Source organism: Belonocnema kinseyi, chromosome 4 (assembly GCF_010883055.1).
Source record: "Belonocnema kinseyi isolate 2016_QV_RU_SX_M_011 chromosome 4, B_treatae_v1, whole genome shotgun sequence".
Classification (NCBI taxonomy): Eukaryota; Metazoa; Arthropoda; class Insecta; order Hymenoptera; family Cynipidae; genus Belonocnema; species Belonocnema kinseyi.
In genome coordinates this window covers 70,172,839-70,192,383 of record NC_046660.1, presented here as the reverse complement: position 1 = coordinate 70,192,383, position 19,545 = coordinate 70,172,839, and the positions used below count along the sequence as shown (strand labels likewise).

The window sequence follows — 19,545 nt, the reverse complement described above, 5'->3', positions numbered from 1 at the left end:
CATAAATCTAATTCCTTCTCTTGATGAGAATGTATGAATTGATTAATTTGTCATGAATAATGTTTCGGTAATTCTGTTTTTTGTTTGAATCATGAAAAATAGCAATAAGATCATTTTAAAGAAAATTAAATTTTTTTAAACCCACACATGAGACGAATAAGAAAATTAAAAAACATTAGTTGTGATGAGAATGTGCCCACGCAGCGGGCTGATCTTTTATTGTTAATATCGTTTTTCACAAACAAAACACAAAATAAGCATGCTATCAAAAAGTGATTTGAATAAAATTTGTAGATCTTTTTAAAATGCCGAACTTTTGTCTAGCCATCTTTTCACCTATTTTGCACAGTTTAACCACAAAATTTAATTTTTGATTTTCCATTATTTTTTGATGCTATCAAAATTTGAATTTTCGATTTTTCAAAAAAATCCAAAAAGTTCTGAAAACAGTCTTCTATGGCATTAAAAAAGAAATATTTTTCTTCTCTTGACTTTTTTGCATATCGTGCGTTATTTGGCTAAAAAGGTTGATTTTAAAGTTTTTTTTTTAAATTTTGTAAATGCAATAACTCTGGTAAATTTTGGTTTTATAGAAAAAAAGTCATAAAGATAAATTGTTCGCCTGATTGAATACTATGAATATCCTTACAAACAATATTTGAATTTAAAAAAAAGTGGTCTCAAAAATTTTCAAAATACGCTCACTTTTTGAATTTTCACCCAAAATGGTTGGCTACCGAACTTAACCTTTATTTTAGGACACTGAAATAGTATACCAAAGGCCAATCCAATCTGTCAATTCATTAAAAAGTTATCGCGCTCACAAACTAAAATTCTACAGACGCAGATACATAGAGACACACAGGCAGACAGACAGACATATTCGTCAAAACCTGTTTTTCGGATTCATGGGGTCTCAAAACGCTGACATTTGACAAAAACGGGAGATGGGGGGTCAAATTTTACACAAATCTAATGCCATCTCTTGATGAGAATGTAAAAATATTATTTCTCAAACGAAGAATATAATAGCTGATATTTAAAAAAATAGACTTTAATTTTCTATAAAAAATTGGGTCGAAGTAAGAAAAAACTCACATTTTCAACAAAATAGTTGAATTCTCAACCTCAAAAGATTTTCTACCGAAAGAGATAAAAGGTTGCCGAAAGAGATGCATTTTCAATCTAAAAAGTACAATTTTTGACAAAAATTGAATTTAAATCTAAATGCTGGAATTACAAAGACAAAAAGGTAAATTTGCAAGGAGGTCGTGGAATTTTCAACAGGAAATTCGTTTAAAATCAACAATGCTGACTTAACCACCAAAACATATGAATATTTAACAAAAAATTTAATTTTCAACCAACTATTTGAAATTTCAAGTAAAAGGGACGAATTTTAAATCAAACAAGATGAATTTTTTTAGACGACAGTTGAATTTTCAACTGAAAGTTTCGTTTCCAATCAAGAAGGTAACTTTTCGGTCAAATTTTCCATCCAAAAAAGACGAATGCTCAACAAAAAGTTTAATTGTCGACCGAAAAGGATGAACAATCAAATTTTGAACAAAATAGTAAAACTTTTGAACAAAAAAAAAGAAGACTAAGAGTGCCAAAGTACTATTAAGAAAAGTTTTAAATCAAAAAGCGACATTTTTTTAAAAAGAACTAAATTTTGAAACTAAAAAATTAATTTTCAATCAAGAAAAATTACTTTACTAACAAAAAAGATGAATTTTCAATTCAGAAGTTCGAATTTTGTATCCTAGAAAGACGAATGCTCAGCAGAACAGTTCAATTTTCCACACAAAAAAATTTTTTTAACGAAATAGTAGAATTTTTAACTAAAGAAGAAGGCAGCAGCTTTAACCAAATGGTCGAATTTTCAACTAACAAAGATTAAGCTCTACTCAAAAACAGGCAGTAGAGTTTTCAACTAAAAAAATTTAATTTTAACGAAAAATAGTTGAATTTTCTTATTGGATTCTATTGCATTTCACATTTAAGGGAAAAAACGAGGAAAAGGGAAAGTTTTTTTTTAAACAAAGGAAATGGAGGAGTTCTTTAAATAATGGGAAAAGATAATAATAGGATATATGAATAATAATAATAATAATAATAATAATAATAATAATAATAATAATAATTGGGCAGTATAAGCCTGTGACAACATTTCGCCAAAGAATAATAAGATGGTAGCTCTAAGAAAGCATCCAGAGGTGACTGTTTTCACCTCCAAAGCTCGTCGCCGCTCGTAATTGTATACCTACATCATCGCAGGAGGTTTCAACCATCCTATTAAATTATTTGAATTAAGTTATAACATTCTAATCTCATCAGTCACTTGACTTAGTCCGTGGCTATGGTGTATCACCGGGTTTACCCAGTAAAAGTTTAATAAAAATACATAATAATATAAAAAAAAGAATAATATAGCCAAAGTATAATGGGTAAGATGTAAGTTGCTAATGGGCGTGCGGTCAAATCCATTCAAATTTTATTATTTTAGATAGAGCGGGCGGGAGCATATTATTTAATAAGGAAAAAGCAGGTAGTGTTGTCGCCGTAAGTTTTATATGAGTTTCTTACTGATAATAATTTTACATGATGAAGACATAACAGGAGTTAAGAGCCAGGTTATGGGGCATAAAATAAATGGTTCAAAGAGGATCTTAGATGTAAGAATACTTCCATTTTAAGAAAAACATTTCAAGTCAATCAAATACATTGAAATTTACAACTTAAAAGAAGATTCTTTGATTGAAAGAACATTTCTTGAAACTAAAAAAAATATTAATTGATTCAAAGGTATCTCGTTCATTCAAAGAAATCCTTTTATATTCCAATGAAAATTTGCATCATGCTTTGAATAATGATTTTATTTACTCCGAAGTTATTTATCTTGAAGTGAAAAAAGTATGTCAAAGAAACGATTTTTTTTAATCCAAGAAAAATATTTTTCTACGTGCTTATTGACATTAATTTCCTATTTCTAAATTGCACTGTCAAACATCTACATTAAGTATATGTATACTTCAAACTTGGATTTTATAATAATTTGTTAAATTAAAGAATTATTTAATAAAAAAGTTAGAGGCGTTTAAAGATTTCATAATAAAAATGTAAATTTGCAATGCATATATATCATTTGAAATTGTGCGATTGAGAAAATTGTAATTAAAAAAATTCACGATATTAAAAATTATTTATTAAGAAATGGTTTAAATATAACTGCTGCAGTCTACAAATTTTGAAATTTGAAATGATATAATTTAGAAGTCTTTGAACAATTTATTTGAATTGAATTTGAAATTGCACGATTTCGCATAATTCCAATTTGATTTAAATTTAATTTTTCTAATACATCTAGTTGGCAGTGTTTACATTAATTTACAATATTTCATTTTGACGATGCTTAAACGACCAATTCTGAATGGCCAATAATTTAATTTTATAAGGTTCCTAATCAGATTTAAAACAATGTTAATCATAAAAATTTAAGAATGAAATTTTTGATCCAGTCACGGTACATTACTTCGCAATGTTGTAGGATTTCGGTAAGTCGATACAATTATCATATTCTGCTTTCGTTATGACATTGCTTGCATATAAAGAATTCAGAATCAATCAATTTGCATAGGAAATAACTATTGCTTTATAGAACTGCAAGAATTTATTTTATTCAAATGTAGATATAGGAAAGATTTGAAAATATTAACGAACCAGAATATAAATTTTAAGTATGTACTGATTCATTTACTTTGCACGAAAAATTTCTCGATATGAAACAGTTTTTCGTTAGTTTTTGCTAATCTGAATCCAGTTTTTAGATTAATTGAATGCTCAATAATTTAATGGATTAAAATAATAATCATATTTTTTGTTGTAATTTAATGGGTACTATTATCTTCTAATTAAGTAAAGAGACAAAGGATCTACGCCGAAAGATACCTTGCAGATAGATTGCATTGTCGCGTGATCGAAACGACTATGGCTAGAGCAACGTGAATAATCGAATTACAGACGAGATAAAACGTTACGACGTCGAGCGAATAATTAGCTGCATTGTTTCGTCTGTTTAGATTTATGAACAACGCTTAAGCTTCCGTTGGATGATCTCATTTTTTCTGAATGGAAAACTACATTCGGGGGAATATACAAAAAATCTCAATAAATAAAGGGACCAATTTCCAAAGATGCACCAACTGGCGAGAATCGCCTGACACTTTTTGTAATAAATGATGAATTATAATTTTTAAAAAAACTTCAATATTACAATAATGCAGGTACTCTAAATTAAAATCTCTAATAAATATTTATTTTTAAAAGAAGATTGAGGAATGCCAATTGGTGCCTCGTACTCTTATAAGAATGTATAAATTCCTAAAACACTAGAAATTAATTTAAAAACAAATGAATTAAAAATCTCTGCAAGTAAGATGAACATTAAGGATGATAGAAAAAAAAAAATAAAATCATCAGTATCAGTGAATTATCGTAAAAATATGACGTGAGATCTGTAGAGACTCGCCTGAAAAAATTAACATGTATTTCTAATTCTTTTTTGTGAGTGAAAATAGTGCTTTGTATAAATCCGATTATGAATGCACTAAAAAGAATTTTTTCAAACTAATTAAGGTTCTGAGAAATAATAACTTGAAGCTAATGGATGCAAAGTTAAGATTTTAGAATATTATCAATTTTAAACATTTACAATTAAAGATAAATTATTTAATAAACAGACATTTTACATACATAATATTTTGTAAACACAATAAAGCAGTTCTAGATAAAATAATCAAATTTATTTATTTTAACCATAAAAGATGACTCTCCTACCATGAAACATTAATTTTGAATGTAAAAGAAAGAATTTTCCACAAAACAATGAAATTTTCGACCAAATAGACGACTTTTTAATAAAGAAGTTGAATTTTTAAGAAAATAATTCAACTTTCAACAAAATAATTGAATTTTTAACCAAATTGTTGAATTTTCAAACAAAAAAGATAAAAACTTAACCTTCGTGTCCAATGATTCTTAAGAACGAAATTCAAGGTATTTTCCAGATTTTCCATCTCCAGAAGTCAAGTTTTTACAGGTCTCCTCTTTTTACATCAAATAATGAAATAACCGTTAGTTATAGACGTACAAATGAACCATTTCACTCATTATTGACCAACAATTTTTAAAGAAAGTAGAACCACAAATAAATTAGTTCTTAATTTTTGGCGAACATAAGTCATCTTTGAAATCCCTGTGAAGTCTTTTTGAATTCTTTGAAATCTCTTGAAGTACTTCAAATCTTTATGAAGTCTTGAAATTTTTGTGAAATCTCTTGAAATCTTTTTGAATTTTTGTAAAATATTTGAAATTCTTGGAATCTTAAAAATCATTGAGATCTTTGAAATCTTTGTTAAACTTTTCGAATTCTTTTAATAATTTTATGAGATCTTTCGTATTTTCTTGAAAATCATTGAAATATTTTAAAACGTTTAAAATCTTCGAAATGTTTTGAAGTCTGTGAAATCTGGTTTGCTGTGAAATCTTTGGATTTCTTGTATTCTTTTGAAATCTTTATGAAATTTTTATGAAATCTTTGAAATCTTCGTAAAATCTTTCTGAAATCTGGTTTACTATAACTCTTTTAAATTCTTAATTTTTAAAAATCCTAGGTACATTTTAAAATCTTTGGAAATGTGCGATACGTTTGTGAAATCTTTGAAATTTGATGAAAACGCCTTTTTCACATTTTTGAAATCCTGGCAATCTTTATGAAATGTTCGAGATCTTTGGGGAATTTTTGTGACATCTTTGAAATATTCATTAAATCTTTTGAAATATTTGTGAAATTTGTCTTAAATCTTTGTTTGAGAAATCCTTTTTTTTTCGTTAAAATAATTGAATTATTTGAGATCTCAGGGAAATCTTTTCAAATCTTCGAAATTTCTTATAATCTTACAAATCGGACGCACTGTGCCCTTCTTTAAATCTTTGAAATTCTTGAAATCTGATGTGCATGCCTTTTTTAAATCTTTGATATCCGTGGAATCTTTGTAAAATATTCAAAATCCTTTTAAATATTCAAAAATCTTTGAAATATTTTGAAACCATTCGAAGTTATCAGTAATATTCTGTAATCTTGCTTACACTCAAAAACCGAGTGGTGAAACCCTTAAAAAATCCATTATACAGCCATGGGTCATCTTAATTCTGAAACTGAGTTAACATACAAAATTTCAACTAATAATTTTTATAATTTGTAAGTTGAGTATGGCCAAAAAATGTATAAAGTAATATTCTAAATGAGCGGACACAAAATTAGAAAATTATAGAATTATTCACAATTTTAAAGTATGACCATTGCGATCTATAAAATAATTGGTAAACTCTACAAAAAGTATCTAAAATCTCTTTATTTATTCTGTAATGAGTAAAAGTTAAATTATATCTTGATAAATAAAATCTTTTTAGTAGCAACATTTCTTCTGAACGAGATTTTTCTTTCATAATAGACTGACGGATTTAAATTACTTTTTGCCTGTTAACCAAAAACAATTGCAATTTCAACAAAATAATTGTATTCGTCACAAGAAAGTTGAATTATCAACCAAAAATATTAATCTTCAATCCAAGTGGACGGATTTACTCCCCAATAGACGAATGTTTATCAAAATAGTTTAATTTTCGAACAAGAAATATACATTTTTAACAAAATAGTACATAAAATTTCAACAAAATCATCAAATTTTCAACAAAATAGTTGAATTTTTACACAGAAAAAACAGAAGATAATGACAACATATGTGTTTTGAAACACACGAAGTTGGCTGAATAAAACTTCATCCCACTAAAAATTGTCCTGAAACAAATGTTATCATTACTTTATTCTGTGTAACAAATACTTTAATTTTTCACCTACAACGATGAATTTTCCACTAAATAGTTGAATTGTGAAGCAAAAAGATTAAGCAATAATCTAAAATAGTTGCACTGTCAATCAAGAAGTGGATTTTTCAATAAAAAATTAGAATGTTTTAGAAAACAGTTGACTTTTAAAACGAAAATATGAATTTTCAACAAGAAAGTTAATAAAAAGATGATTTTTCCACGAAATAGTTGAATTTTAAACGAAAATAAATTACCTTTTAATCAAAGAGTTTCACTTACCATAAAATAGTTGAATATTAAATCAAATGAATTGAATATTAAACAAAATAGTTGAACTTTATCTAAATAATCGATTTTTCAAGCAAAGTGTTAAATTTTTAATTTAAAATGATAAAAATTCAATTAAAAATCGTTACGTTTTCAGAAAAATAGCCCAATTTGTAAACAACTAGATGAATTTTCAAATAAAATAATGAATTTTCCAACAACAACAAAAATGTATTTTTAACCAAATATTTGATTTTTCAGTTAACAAATAAAAAAATTCATGTGAATTCTTCAACTTTCAAGCCAAAAGACGAATTTCCTGTAAAACAGTTGGACTTGCAACAAAAAGTTCATTTTTAACTAAAATGTTGCATTTTTAACAACAAAAAAAGAGGAAATTTCAAACAGAGAATATTAGTTTCCTACCCGAAAAAGACGAATTTGCAACTATAAGAAAAAATGAAAAATGTACATTTTCTGCTCAAACAATAAATTTTGAATAAAAAAAGAAAAAATTAAAAAAAAAAACTTAATTTTTCAATCAAACAGATAAATACAAAAAAAATTAAACAAAAAAATTTTAACGGACAAGTTCAACTTTTACACCAGTTAAGATAATTTGTTTTCAACCAAAGAAATGAATTTTCCATGAAAATGATGAATCTTCAATAAAAAATAAGTTTTTGAGAAAATGGTTTAACCTTCAATCAACTAGTTAAATTTTTAACAACTAAAAAATGAATTTTTAACAAATAATGTATGTAATATTAAGGTAAATATCCCAGTAATCTTGACAGTCCCAGTAATCGTGAAACATGGTTATAATCTGTATATATTGTTAAAAAATATGTTAAAAGTAAAATTATAATCATCCAAATTAAATAAAAAAACAAGAAAATTGGCATCACGATTACTGGGACGTTAACCTTACATATTTCAACTAAAAAAGATCTGAATTTCAAATCCAAAACTGTTGGATTTAACCAAAAAAGACGAATTTTTTAGGAAATAGTTGAATCCTTACCAAAGATGATTGATATTCAACCAAATAGTGGAATAAAAAAATTGAATTTTCAATAAGAAAAGAAGAATTCCAAATTCAAATTAATAACTTTTCAAGGGGTAACACCACTCTAGCGGTATAAAAAGGCCTATCTTTGACAATTTATTTTGGGAATATAAAAAACGCAATAGGATTTCTTTTTGGAGGATTTGTTTAACACATATTAAAGTATGACAAAAATGTATTTTATTTTCATTTTTATACAAAATGGCGGCAACAGAGCCCATCTTGAAAATCGTCTCTTTTTAAAACACCTTCAAGGAATGATGGTTTTATCGTAAATTATAAGATCCGGAACGGAAAACCAAAAAATGTTATATCTATATAATATTGGCTATAGAACTGCGCAGGGTTTTTTAAAATTAAATTTTGTAGCAATATTGAACATGTGAAAAAGTAAATCGATTTTTTGTCAAAAAATAAGCAGTAAATTGTTGAAAAAAAAGTTTACATTAGATCCAAAACGGCTACGTGTTTCCGTAGAGAATATAATTGTGAAACTACTGTCAAAATTTCAATTCGATCAAAGCTGCAATGTTCAATTAATACGTCCTTATAATTTGAAACAAGCCGTTTCGAGAAATACGCGTTTAAAGTTTAACGGGTACGTAAATCCTTGAATTTTGTTATGTCTTATCTGCGATACTTGCACCGTATATCGGACTAACTGCATATTGTTATTATGATTCTAAAGTACTGTTCGAGCCGAACAGAAAATTGATTTTTACGAAATCTTGGAGTTGTGTTATCCCTTAACAAAATAGTTGAATTTTCAGTCAAACAATAACATTTATAACTAAAAATATAATGGTCAGAACGAACTAAATGCTGAAGAAGGCTAGTTTTAATAATTCATTTTCAAATTTCCCTTATTTTTCCCACGCCAATTTGTTATTTTCCCCCAACCAATAATATTTAAAGAACAAAATCTTAATCACAGATAATGTAACATGGCATCTTTTATAAGCAGAGTAAAAAAATTTGAAATAAAAAAAAATACTACATTTATTACCCTTGGAAGTTATATTTCTTATAGAAATTCCCTGACTTTTTAAAAGATTTTTTTCATATTCCCTGATTTTTCCTTGACTTTCCCTAACTCCAAGCGATTATAGACATGTCTCTTTACTATGTGCGTTACCTAAAGTTCTTGAAAAAATAGTACACAAAGAGTTTGTTACTTTTTTCGAGACTAAAAATCTTTTCGATGTATACCAAACGGGCTTCAGAAAAGGTCATAGTACTCAGAATGCATTGCTCAAAATAACAACTGACATTATACAAGATCATGGCATTATTCGTCGTAAGTTAAAAGAAAATGGTTTCTCCGATGCAGTTCTAACCTAGTTTAATTCCTATCTTCCAAATAGACAACAAGCTGTTATAAATCCTGATAACAATGCAAGATCGAACTGGCTTCCAATAAGTTCAAGAGTGCCCCAGAGATCTGTTCCAGAGCCCGTACTATTTATAATTTTCTTAATTAATCTAAAACTTTTGCTACGTATACTGCCGTACAAACTAAAAAGGTACATAAGTCCAATCTGATTCGAACTGAGAAAATCGAGAAAAACTTCTGGCCCAAAGAACTTAAATGTCGAATAAAATTTTGGATAATAAGATACGTTATTTGGCTAAAAACAATGTCCTTTTTCATATTTGGAAATAAAAAATTGATTTTTGAAACAATTTCTTTTATAAAATGGACTTGCCATGTTTTACTAGTCGCGGAAAGTCAAAAATACAAAGCAAAAAGAACACAAAGTTCTTTAGGTTCTTTTTCATGTGTATGCTGATGACGTATTGCCTTCCTTGTACAACTTTTAGGACACGCAAAGTGCTTTGTGTATCTTCTTCTGTTGTATTTTTCAATTCTTTGGACTTTTCTCATTTATAAACAATCGTTTTTTGCAATAAATATTAATAATTAATAAATTTGATTAACACAGTTAGATGCAGCTTTCTCTTACGAATCCAACGATACCAAAAAATCATTTTTCATAAAAATGTCACTTACGTATCTTTTCAGTTTGGATGGCAGTATAGTACACTATATTAGATTTGCTGATGATCTACATGTCTATATTAATTGTTTTCCCTCTGAAATATTCCAGAAAATTACCACTATGAATGAGGTAATCATCCCGCTTGTCTTATGGGTAAATGAGAATAACTTAAAGATGAATACCTCAAAAACAAAAGCTATGATCCTAGGTAACGCTATTTTGGTGAACAATATCGATATGAAACAGAAATAACACCTCTGCTCGTAGTCTGGGTGTCATTTTGAATCATACTCTAAATTAGAAAGAACATATATACGGTATAATTAATAAAATAATAAGGACATTATATCCTCTTAAAGTAAATAGAAAATTTCTGGACAGGTCTCTTCGCATAAATTTGATTTCTGCTCTAATCTTTCCATTACTAGATTATTCTTGATTAATGTATCCTGATATTTAACTTGAGCGAGAAGTTATGTTGCAGCAAGCGCTTAATGCTTGCGTGTGCTTTATTTTTGATCTGATTAGAGATTCCTTTATTTCATCGTATTTGAACTCAAATGGCTGGCTAAGAGTCAAAACTAGGCGTCAATACTTTAATGCGACAAAACTATATAGTATTATAACAACAGGTAATCCATCCTATCTTAGAGAGATGTTTATATATGTAGATGATGTGAGGATTCGACCTAAAAGGCGAGACGCAAATTTACTTTGCATTTATCCTTCCAGAACTTCTACGAAGAATAATTCCTTTTCTGGCTTCAACTTTATTCTAGAATTCTCCTCCTGAAAATATTTGTTATGCGGAGAATTTGACGTTTAAAACTAATCTTTTTCGGCAACTCTTAGCTGAGCAATCTCTACTCTAAGATCAATGAGTTCTGAATGCTGTGAATATATGTACATTAAACTGAATATTTAATTTAATTTATGGAATAATATTTTGCTTAGAACCTATTCATGTAAGTACCCTTTTGCCTGTAGCGGACTTGTCCCATGGCTTTAATAAATTATCAACTAAACTGAAACTAATAAAACCCACTGAATTTTTCTTGGTTTTTAGGGTTTTCCTGCTCTACACTGTTAGAAATCTCTGTAGGAATTTTCAGAGACGCCTCACTAAAGCTTTACGCAGAAACCGTTTCTAAATTTACCTCAGCTTTAGCCGAAATGTCTGCAACGGTAACTGCATAAATCTCCAGTCATATGTTTAAGAAAATTCTGTTAGAGTTTAGGAATTCTCAGTTAATGTAACTGAAAATTTCAAGAGGTTAAACATTTTTTCGGCTCATTAATTTTAATATAAATCATGTAGTCTATATTTGTCCTGAAAATATAAATAGCAAGAAAATATTAGTGAAGTTAATATAAACGATTACCTATGTGTTTATAATGTTATAATATGACGTGCAATCATTATATCAAATATATGATTTTTTACATTTGATTCATTGTGTATATTATATAACATAGTTATTTACATATAAGCTTCGTTTTTATACAAGCTTACTATAATTTTTATTTTTAAGGCAAATATATGCTGCAAATTTATGTTAAAATTTATGAACCAAACAATATTTTCTCTATATATTTCATTTTTGGAGAAATTTACTCACAAAATTTATACAAAATGTTATTTTATTTTTTATACGTAAGATTCTTATGTAATTTTTTCGTAAAAAATGAAATATTTTCCCATAAAATATGAATTTTAGCAAAATAGTTAAACCTTCAACCAAAGAAAAGATTTAAAAAAAGTTGAATCCTCAAACAGAGAGAGGATTAAGTTTGAAGCAAACGGTAGCATTTTTATCCAAGAAAGATGGAATTTCTACTAACACAGATGCATTTTTAAATAAAAAATACAAATAAAAAAATGTATTTTCACCCGAAACTGATTTTATTTTACTTTTCAACATCAAAATATAAGTTTTAAACAAGAATTCAATATTCTGCGAAGATAATACTTGAATTTTCAACCTAACAATAAACAAGGATAACTTTTTTTACAAAATTGTTGAATTTTTATACAAACAGTTGCTTTCATATCCAAGACAGATGTAATTTCTATTAAAATAGATGAATTTTTAAATCAGAAAGACAAATGATCACAAAAATAATTGAATTTTGATCCAAAAAAGATTTCAGTATTATGTTTCAGCATAAAAATATGAGTTTTAATGAGAAAGAAATTTTTATGAGAATAGTAGAATTTTCTTTCCAAAAATATAAATTTTCAACCAAAAAGTTGTACTTTTTAACAAAATTCTTGAATTTTAAACGAAACGGTTGCATTTTTATCAAAGAAAGATACAATTTCTAGTAAAATAGATAAATTTAAAAAATAAAAAGACAAATTTTCGAAAAATAGTTGAATTTTCAATCAAAAAAGATCTTTGTTTGATTTTTAGCATGCAAATATGAGTTTTAATAAATAAGTGCATTTTTTACAAAATAAGTTGAGTTTTCAACCCAAAAAGACGCATTTTTAGTACAAAAAACGAATTTTAAACCAAAAAGGATGACTGTTGAACAAAATTGTTAAATTTTCAAACAAATCATAAAATTTATAACTAAAAAGGTAATCAAGCGGGGGAAGCAACTGCAATAAGTACATATCAATACAAGGCAAATAAATTACGAACAAGAATATTATATCAGGATTCTCGCAAAATTTCATTTTGAATTTTCTATAATTTCCCACTGACCGATTTTTCATTTTGCCTCACCATATTAATATTCAAATACCAGAATCTTAAACTTGTAACATTTTTAACCTAGAATCTTTTATAAACGAATTAAAACAATTTCAAATTACAATTGAAAACATTTCTAATTTTTTCTGCTTGACAGTTTAAAGTTACAGAAATTCTGTCACTTTTGTACGATTTTTCTTCTTTAAATCCCTGCCTTTTCCCAGTCCAATCAAATTACCTGACACTACAAAAAATGTTGTTAGTTATAAGGATCGTGTTTTACTCTCCAGGTTTGTTTCCGTTACGATAACTTGTATTTCTGTTACTATTTAGGAATTTTAGGAAACTATTTGTAATTTTTAGAAAATGCTTCTTAAATTAGAAATTAAAATAAAAAATGTTGAACGGTTCATGCGAAATAGAATTAAAAGCACGTGATTCTCAGCTGCGTATGTATATGTCCGGGATTAAAGGAATCGTTTAAAACACCTTCAGGTAAATCCGTGAAAATTACCTTGACCAATGTATAACACTCAGTACCACCTGAGGTGACATAACTGGAAAAGAATATACTCAGATGTTTGTAATGGTGATTAGCATCAGAAGATTTTTATTCTAGATGACTCTTCAGAGCATAGAAATGATTAATGAGAATTGCTACTTTTTCAGTCTTATTAAACTGTCATTCCGGCACAATAAGAAAAAAGAGAATATTTTGATTGTCAAGAAGTCAGAAGCTTTCCTAGGGAAAAACTAGTCACTGTTTAAAATTGTTCTGTTACGTAAGCAGAAATTTTATTTGAAGTTGGCATGACTATTATTATTTGAGAATTGAATACCTTCAGATATCAGGTGAACTTAAAAGCAAATTGTTTAACAATCATTATGCATTGATGTCTTTAAAGACCTTGAACTTTAAACTCGACAAGTTTTTTAGTTGATTCAATACTTTTTTTACTCTTTGCAGATTTAAACATTCTGAGTCATTTGGATATCGGGATGTAATTAAGTGCGAGATAAAAGAATTTATAATATTTAGAAGCCATTTAAATATTTCGCGGAACGTAAAAACATGGATCATTATGTATTAAAAAACAAACTTGAAGAGCAAATTTAAATAAATAATTGGAGCTTAATGGAACAAGATTTATCGTATTTGATGGTTAAGTACACAAATGTGATTTTCATAAACTCTATGTAGGGTTTATTTACTAACTCTTGAAATGCGCATGACACAAATTGTTCTAAATATGGCACGTAATATGTTACAACTTTATTTTGAAAACAAAATTGATTTCAAAACTTTGTGGTTGATATTTTAATGTCTGAACGTCAGTTTTTCATACAATATTCCATAATTTAAAATAATTTTGTGACGCAATGAACATTTTTATTGTGCCTTTATTTTTTTTGTTCATGTCTGAAAAATGTTGCAACTCAAAACTACAGCGAATTTGCTGTACTTTTGAGAAACGGAGTTTTACAGTGTATGAAATACCATAAACTAATTTGTTTAATATTATGACAATTGTTGAAATTATACATTTCTATTATTCAAAATTAAAATTCTGGTCAAATATCTTATTAACTTTGTACATCAGAGGCTTCAACCTATGAGAAGTCAAGGTTAAAACTGACGTTTTAGAGACATGAGTTTAGGTTGTCAACAGCTTCCACTGAAGTGTGAATTTTTTCAGAACATCTTGATGATGGTCATTTGCGAAGTGTTTAGAGATTGTGTCAATATCCACGTTTGGTTTCAAAGAATTATTTACGGAAACAGACTATTAGCTAGACAGTTTAGAAAAAATCGCTTAGGTATTATTATTCACATTTAGAATTTACAAAATGTCTATAAACTTCTACAAGTTGTAAAAAAATTCGTTTTTTTTTCTTTCTTCGAAAATAAAATTGTGCAGTGCAAAGCGAATAGAGACAAAAGATGTTTCGGAAACGAATTTATAAAATTGAAATTAAATTTAATTCTCGAGCGGAATTTATGCTTGCATAGTTTCTATAGTTACACGGTTTTCAAAGCGCTCCCTCAATTTACTAAACTCTGAAAAGTACATGACAAGCGTCAAAATTAAGTAATTTTAGTATTATAATAATCAGTAAAAAATGTTTTTCCCCATTTTTCTTCATTATATATATTAAATACATTAAATATATTTTAGAATATCTATGAAATTTCCCTGGAATCTAAAAATGTTATTTTCATAAAAATGTCTTATTTTTTATATTCACAGAAGGAAACTGGGCTCATTTGTCGTCTGGTTTTGAGATGCAGTATTTTCTAGTCAAAAAGAACTTAACCTGAGTTGTTAGAAAAAAGTAAATTACATAAAGTTTCCCTGTAAACGGATGAAGTACGACCTGATAAAAACATGACGCAATCAAAAGGATGCCTAGCTTTTTTCTGTGTTCAAAAACGAGGGAAATAGCTGCTGAATGACGCACTATCTTTTTATTATATTATTTTTATTTAACTCATTTTAAAATGGCCCAGAAGTTTCATATGTATTAAAACAAAATTATTGTTTTTTTTTCTTAATAAAAAGGACTATACTTAGTAAAATAAGAATTTTATTTTAGTATCTTAAAAAATGAATTTCTTTATGGCGTATGGAATTAAATTGTATCCATATCGTGTCAGATTAAAATGTGTCCCAAAAACCTAGCGAAAATACTTGAACGTTTTTAGTAAAAGCTTTTAAACAAAAATTCGAATAGAGTTTTCGATTGTTCAACTTAAATTAAGTTCATAATTCATATTCAAATATTTTTCTTACAACTTCCGTAAAAATAGTTTCCAATAATAATCAAAAACCCATGACAAACTATACGCTATTTTTCATTTAAGATAAGAGATTGAATTTGATAACAGTGTTTGCCAATTTAATATTTACAACTTAAATACTCGATAAATTTATTAAACAAAATAACCGACATTATTAAACATTCGACAATCCGAAATTGCCGACACAGGGAAATTTCCGAATTACAAAATTTTCAAATCTATACAATAAAAAATGGTTAAATAATTAAATAGTGAATAATAAATAAGATAAAATGTCGGCAATTTTACTTCTGTAATATTCTGTTGTCGGCAATTTTCGAATTTCGGTAATTAAATCAGTGGCATTTTTCACTGATTAACAGTCAAATATAAAAAAGATTCAGTTATTCGTACTCACGTTCAGTGAATTTTTCTTATCTACATTACGATTTATCCAAAAAGCTAATGAATTTTCCCAGAGATTAAAAAAATTTCAGATAAAAATGATTGAAGACATTTTCTATGAGAAGAATATTAATTTATGATTTATTTGAATGATATTCCTGAGATTTTGATTATTTTGCATGTGCTGTGGAATTAATTGATAAAATTAGAGAATAAAAATATTAGTAGTTAATAATTGGCTGTGTCCCCTTGCCCCGAAAAATTGGGGCAGTTGGAAAAGGGGATGGACTAGTCGCTTATAAAATTGGGGATGACTAGCCAAGCTTATGAAAAGTATAGGACTAGTCATCCCGAATTTCAGGACGACTAGACTCTTCGTTTATAATTAATAGATTTGATATTTCATTTGTGACATGCAATAATAATATTGTTTCTTAAATTACACTCCTTTAAATGTTTAACTCCGAAATATGCTGGATAAAATTCCTCAACTTTTAAGAAATATTCCCCCGGATATTTTGGTGAAATAATCCTAAAATATTTTTGCCATAATTCCCAAACTGTGGTTACCCTTAATGCAATAATTAAAAAATAAAGCACTTTTAAAAAATCTGGTGTAGACAGGTTTAAATACATCTAAGCAAGATAGCATCCATCTAAAATCTTTGAATTATTAAATAATTCCTTCACGAAACATAATACATATATGCATTTTAAGCGATTGATACACTTAAAAAATAAAATGATACTGTAACATTGATAAATTCCATAGTTTAAGGATAACATTATAATTCATAATCACAAATTTCAAATTCATCCATAATAATACATATACTCCGTAAAACTTATTGTACTACACAACAATTTGCACCTACAGCTATTTATGTTTCCTACTATAAACTATGTTCTAACGGATATTCTCTAAATTCTGGAAATATATTCATGTTGCTCCTGTGCCAATATAAGAAAAAAACCCACCTTGCCCATCAACAAAAATAAAGAGTGAGACTCACCCTCGACATTATCGACCACATATCGATCCTTAGGATCCATTTCCGCAATTTCCGTGACACTCACAACTATCCTCACGCTCATATTGACCTCGGCACTGGTTACTTCGATTTCCTATCAATGCCTGACTCCCCAAGCAGATTTCGCCACTCGGAAGAAGCTCCTGAATCGCATTGAACCTCAAGAATTCTCACGAGCATGAAATTCTCTTTCCAACTTGGCGAGTCTAACTCGCTCCAGTTTACGTAATCACCGTTTATCACAGCCAATCACTCGACACACAAAACGTAGTCGTACTCGTCTTCGAAGCACTCTCCGTACACCTTTAAAACTCACTCAAATAATTCACTTTTCGCCTATTGCTTCTTCACTGCACCTTTCTCTAGAAGCGCATCCAGTATAATTGCTCACAAAATAATCACCAGAGGATCTAGCACGCATTAGAATAACAACCAAGGTTAAGATTTCAAGAATCAAGATTTCCAGAATTAAACTCCTCTACTTCCCTCTACTTTTTAGACTAATAGGATTCCTGATGAGGATTCTGCTTGAAGAGCTAAATCCCAACCGAATGAGAAAAGAGGGTAGCTCTGACATCTGATATCTTGCATATCATAAAGATTCACCAACGCTAAATAAGAAATCTGCATTTAAAAATATAATTTCAAGGTCACAGATGTTCATCGGAAGTCGATCAACCAGAGAGATAATGATCGCGATGTATTCGGAGGTCGACAGACGCGTGCAACTCTTTCAAATGTCATGTTTGTACACAGCGGATGATAATGCGACTCGCGGATTGGTTTATGTAGCCAAAGGCGAAAATCTCAGCGAGTGGGGTACCAGGTGAGGCAAAGAGAAAGGGAACTCGCCTGGAGGTGGATGCTTAGGGATGGAGAAACTTGAGAGGTGGCAGCTTACTACTTCCGATACAACTTGCTCACTCCTCATCACTCTTTTCTGCACCAGTTGCTTCCCAGCTTCAGTCGCGAAGTTTAATCGTTTCTCTTCTTCTAAGGTATCAAAAAGGTTCCTTAATCTCTAGACTTGAACATCCAGATTTGATGCAATCGAGTTCTGCAAATTAGTCAAAGTGCAAACTAAAAAGGAGGAACCAAACTCGCACTCTGGACCCTAAGTATCGCTTCCTTTCGGTGATGGATTCATAGGATGGACTTTTTCTCATAAATTACTGTGTTTCCTTCTGTTAATTTTGCTGATCTTGTTTTTCATTATTCTCAATTAAGAAGTGGTTGTAGATCCAATCTTACAATAATGCAAGAAGGTTACACATTGCTTACATATTGAAGTTTAATCTCTTCAATATTTGTCTAGTCTTTAGAACAGGTAAGACTATTATCTTCCAGAAATAATCCTCTCTTACAGTGATGTAAGAAGGGTACTTAGGGAAATTCTCTCTATCTGTGGATAAGTTTTTCTTGGACCACAGAATAAATTGCGCGTTTAGTGGATCAAAGGCAGAATGCCACACCGGTTGAAGCCGGACGGCGGCTCTTTTTCTCGAGCCTCCTCTTTTCCTCCGGAACACGTGCTCGACTCGGAGTTATTTCGTCTCTGATGAGGACACGAGTGCGACCTCGCAGAATTATCTTCAACCGGTTTCGCATCGTTTGCCACAAAAACTCGTTGTTCACGATACCCAATCGAAATTCACTCGTGCCACTGTCGGATCATCTTTTTCTCCAAATTGTGTCCGAAACGACCCGATGTAATGGCCAATAAAATATATTTTTTTGCACAATCTTTCACTAATTCATTCCCATAACTGCATCAATTTCAGAGGACTCTTTCTTCGTCAGACAGAGGAATGTACACACATGAAGAAGGGGATTATAATTTGTATTTTTTGAAATATTTTATTTGTAATTGGACTGACATATTGGTTTGATCCGCACGCGCCCGTCGCGAGGTAAACGTTGTATGAGAGAAACGCGACAGGACTTTATCGCGTAAGCTATAAAGATCTTCGTGAACCTGCGCAGGGTATCGTTCGTGGATGTAACACCTATGTATTAGAATTTTGTAGTATAGGTAAAGAGCCGGGGAGTGTGCTTGCGGTCTGCCAACAAAGCCTTACGACAGGTGTTTTGTATTAGTTGTTGAAGACAAAGTGGAGGGAGTAATTCTCCAGACCAATGCGAGTTGGTGGGGAGCTTCTCACGCGGAATTGTATCCTCGAGAAGTCTTTTCTTTATATTCGGATGGATATTAAGAAGAAGGCTTGTTTTTTTATATTAAAACAGAACCATAAAAAATAGTCCCACTTCAATTTCACGCATGATGAATACAATTTTAGTGCATACTACTTTCTGGCCTTAAAGCAAGATTCAAGTGGGAGTCATATGTCATGAACCTTTTTTGTTTCTTCTGATTATGAATGTCATGTTAAAATAGTACTGCTCG

The 19,545-nt window shown here is 29.2% G+C and overlaps 1 protein-coding gene across 2 annotated transcripts in view; it reads right to left on the bottom strand.

Annotated features, from left to right (window-relative positions):
* Window positions 1-17,893, bottom strand: part of LOC117171752 (lysine-specific demethylase 6B) — a 235,516-nt gene extending 217,623 nt beyond the window's left edge. The window contains exon 1 of one of the 2 annotated variants that reach the window (XM_033359350.1): window positions 17,124-17,893. In XM_033359350.1, the coding sequence (XP_033215241.1) occupies window positions 17,124-17,205 (82 nt within the window). In that variant the 5' untranslated portion in view covers window positions 17,206-17,893. The remainder of the gene's footprint in view (window positions 1-17,123) is intronic. The other variant, XM_033359351.1, reaches the window with a different exon arrangement.
* Window positions 17,894-19,545: the final 1,652 nt, after the last annotated feature.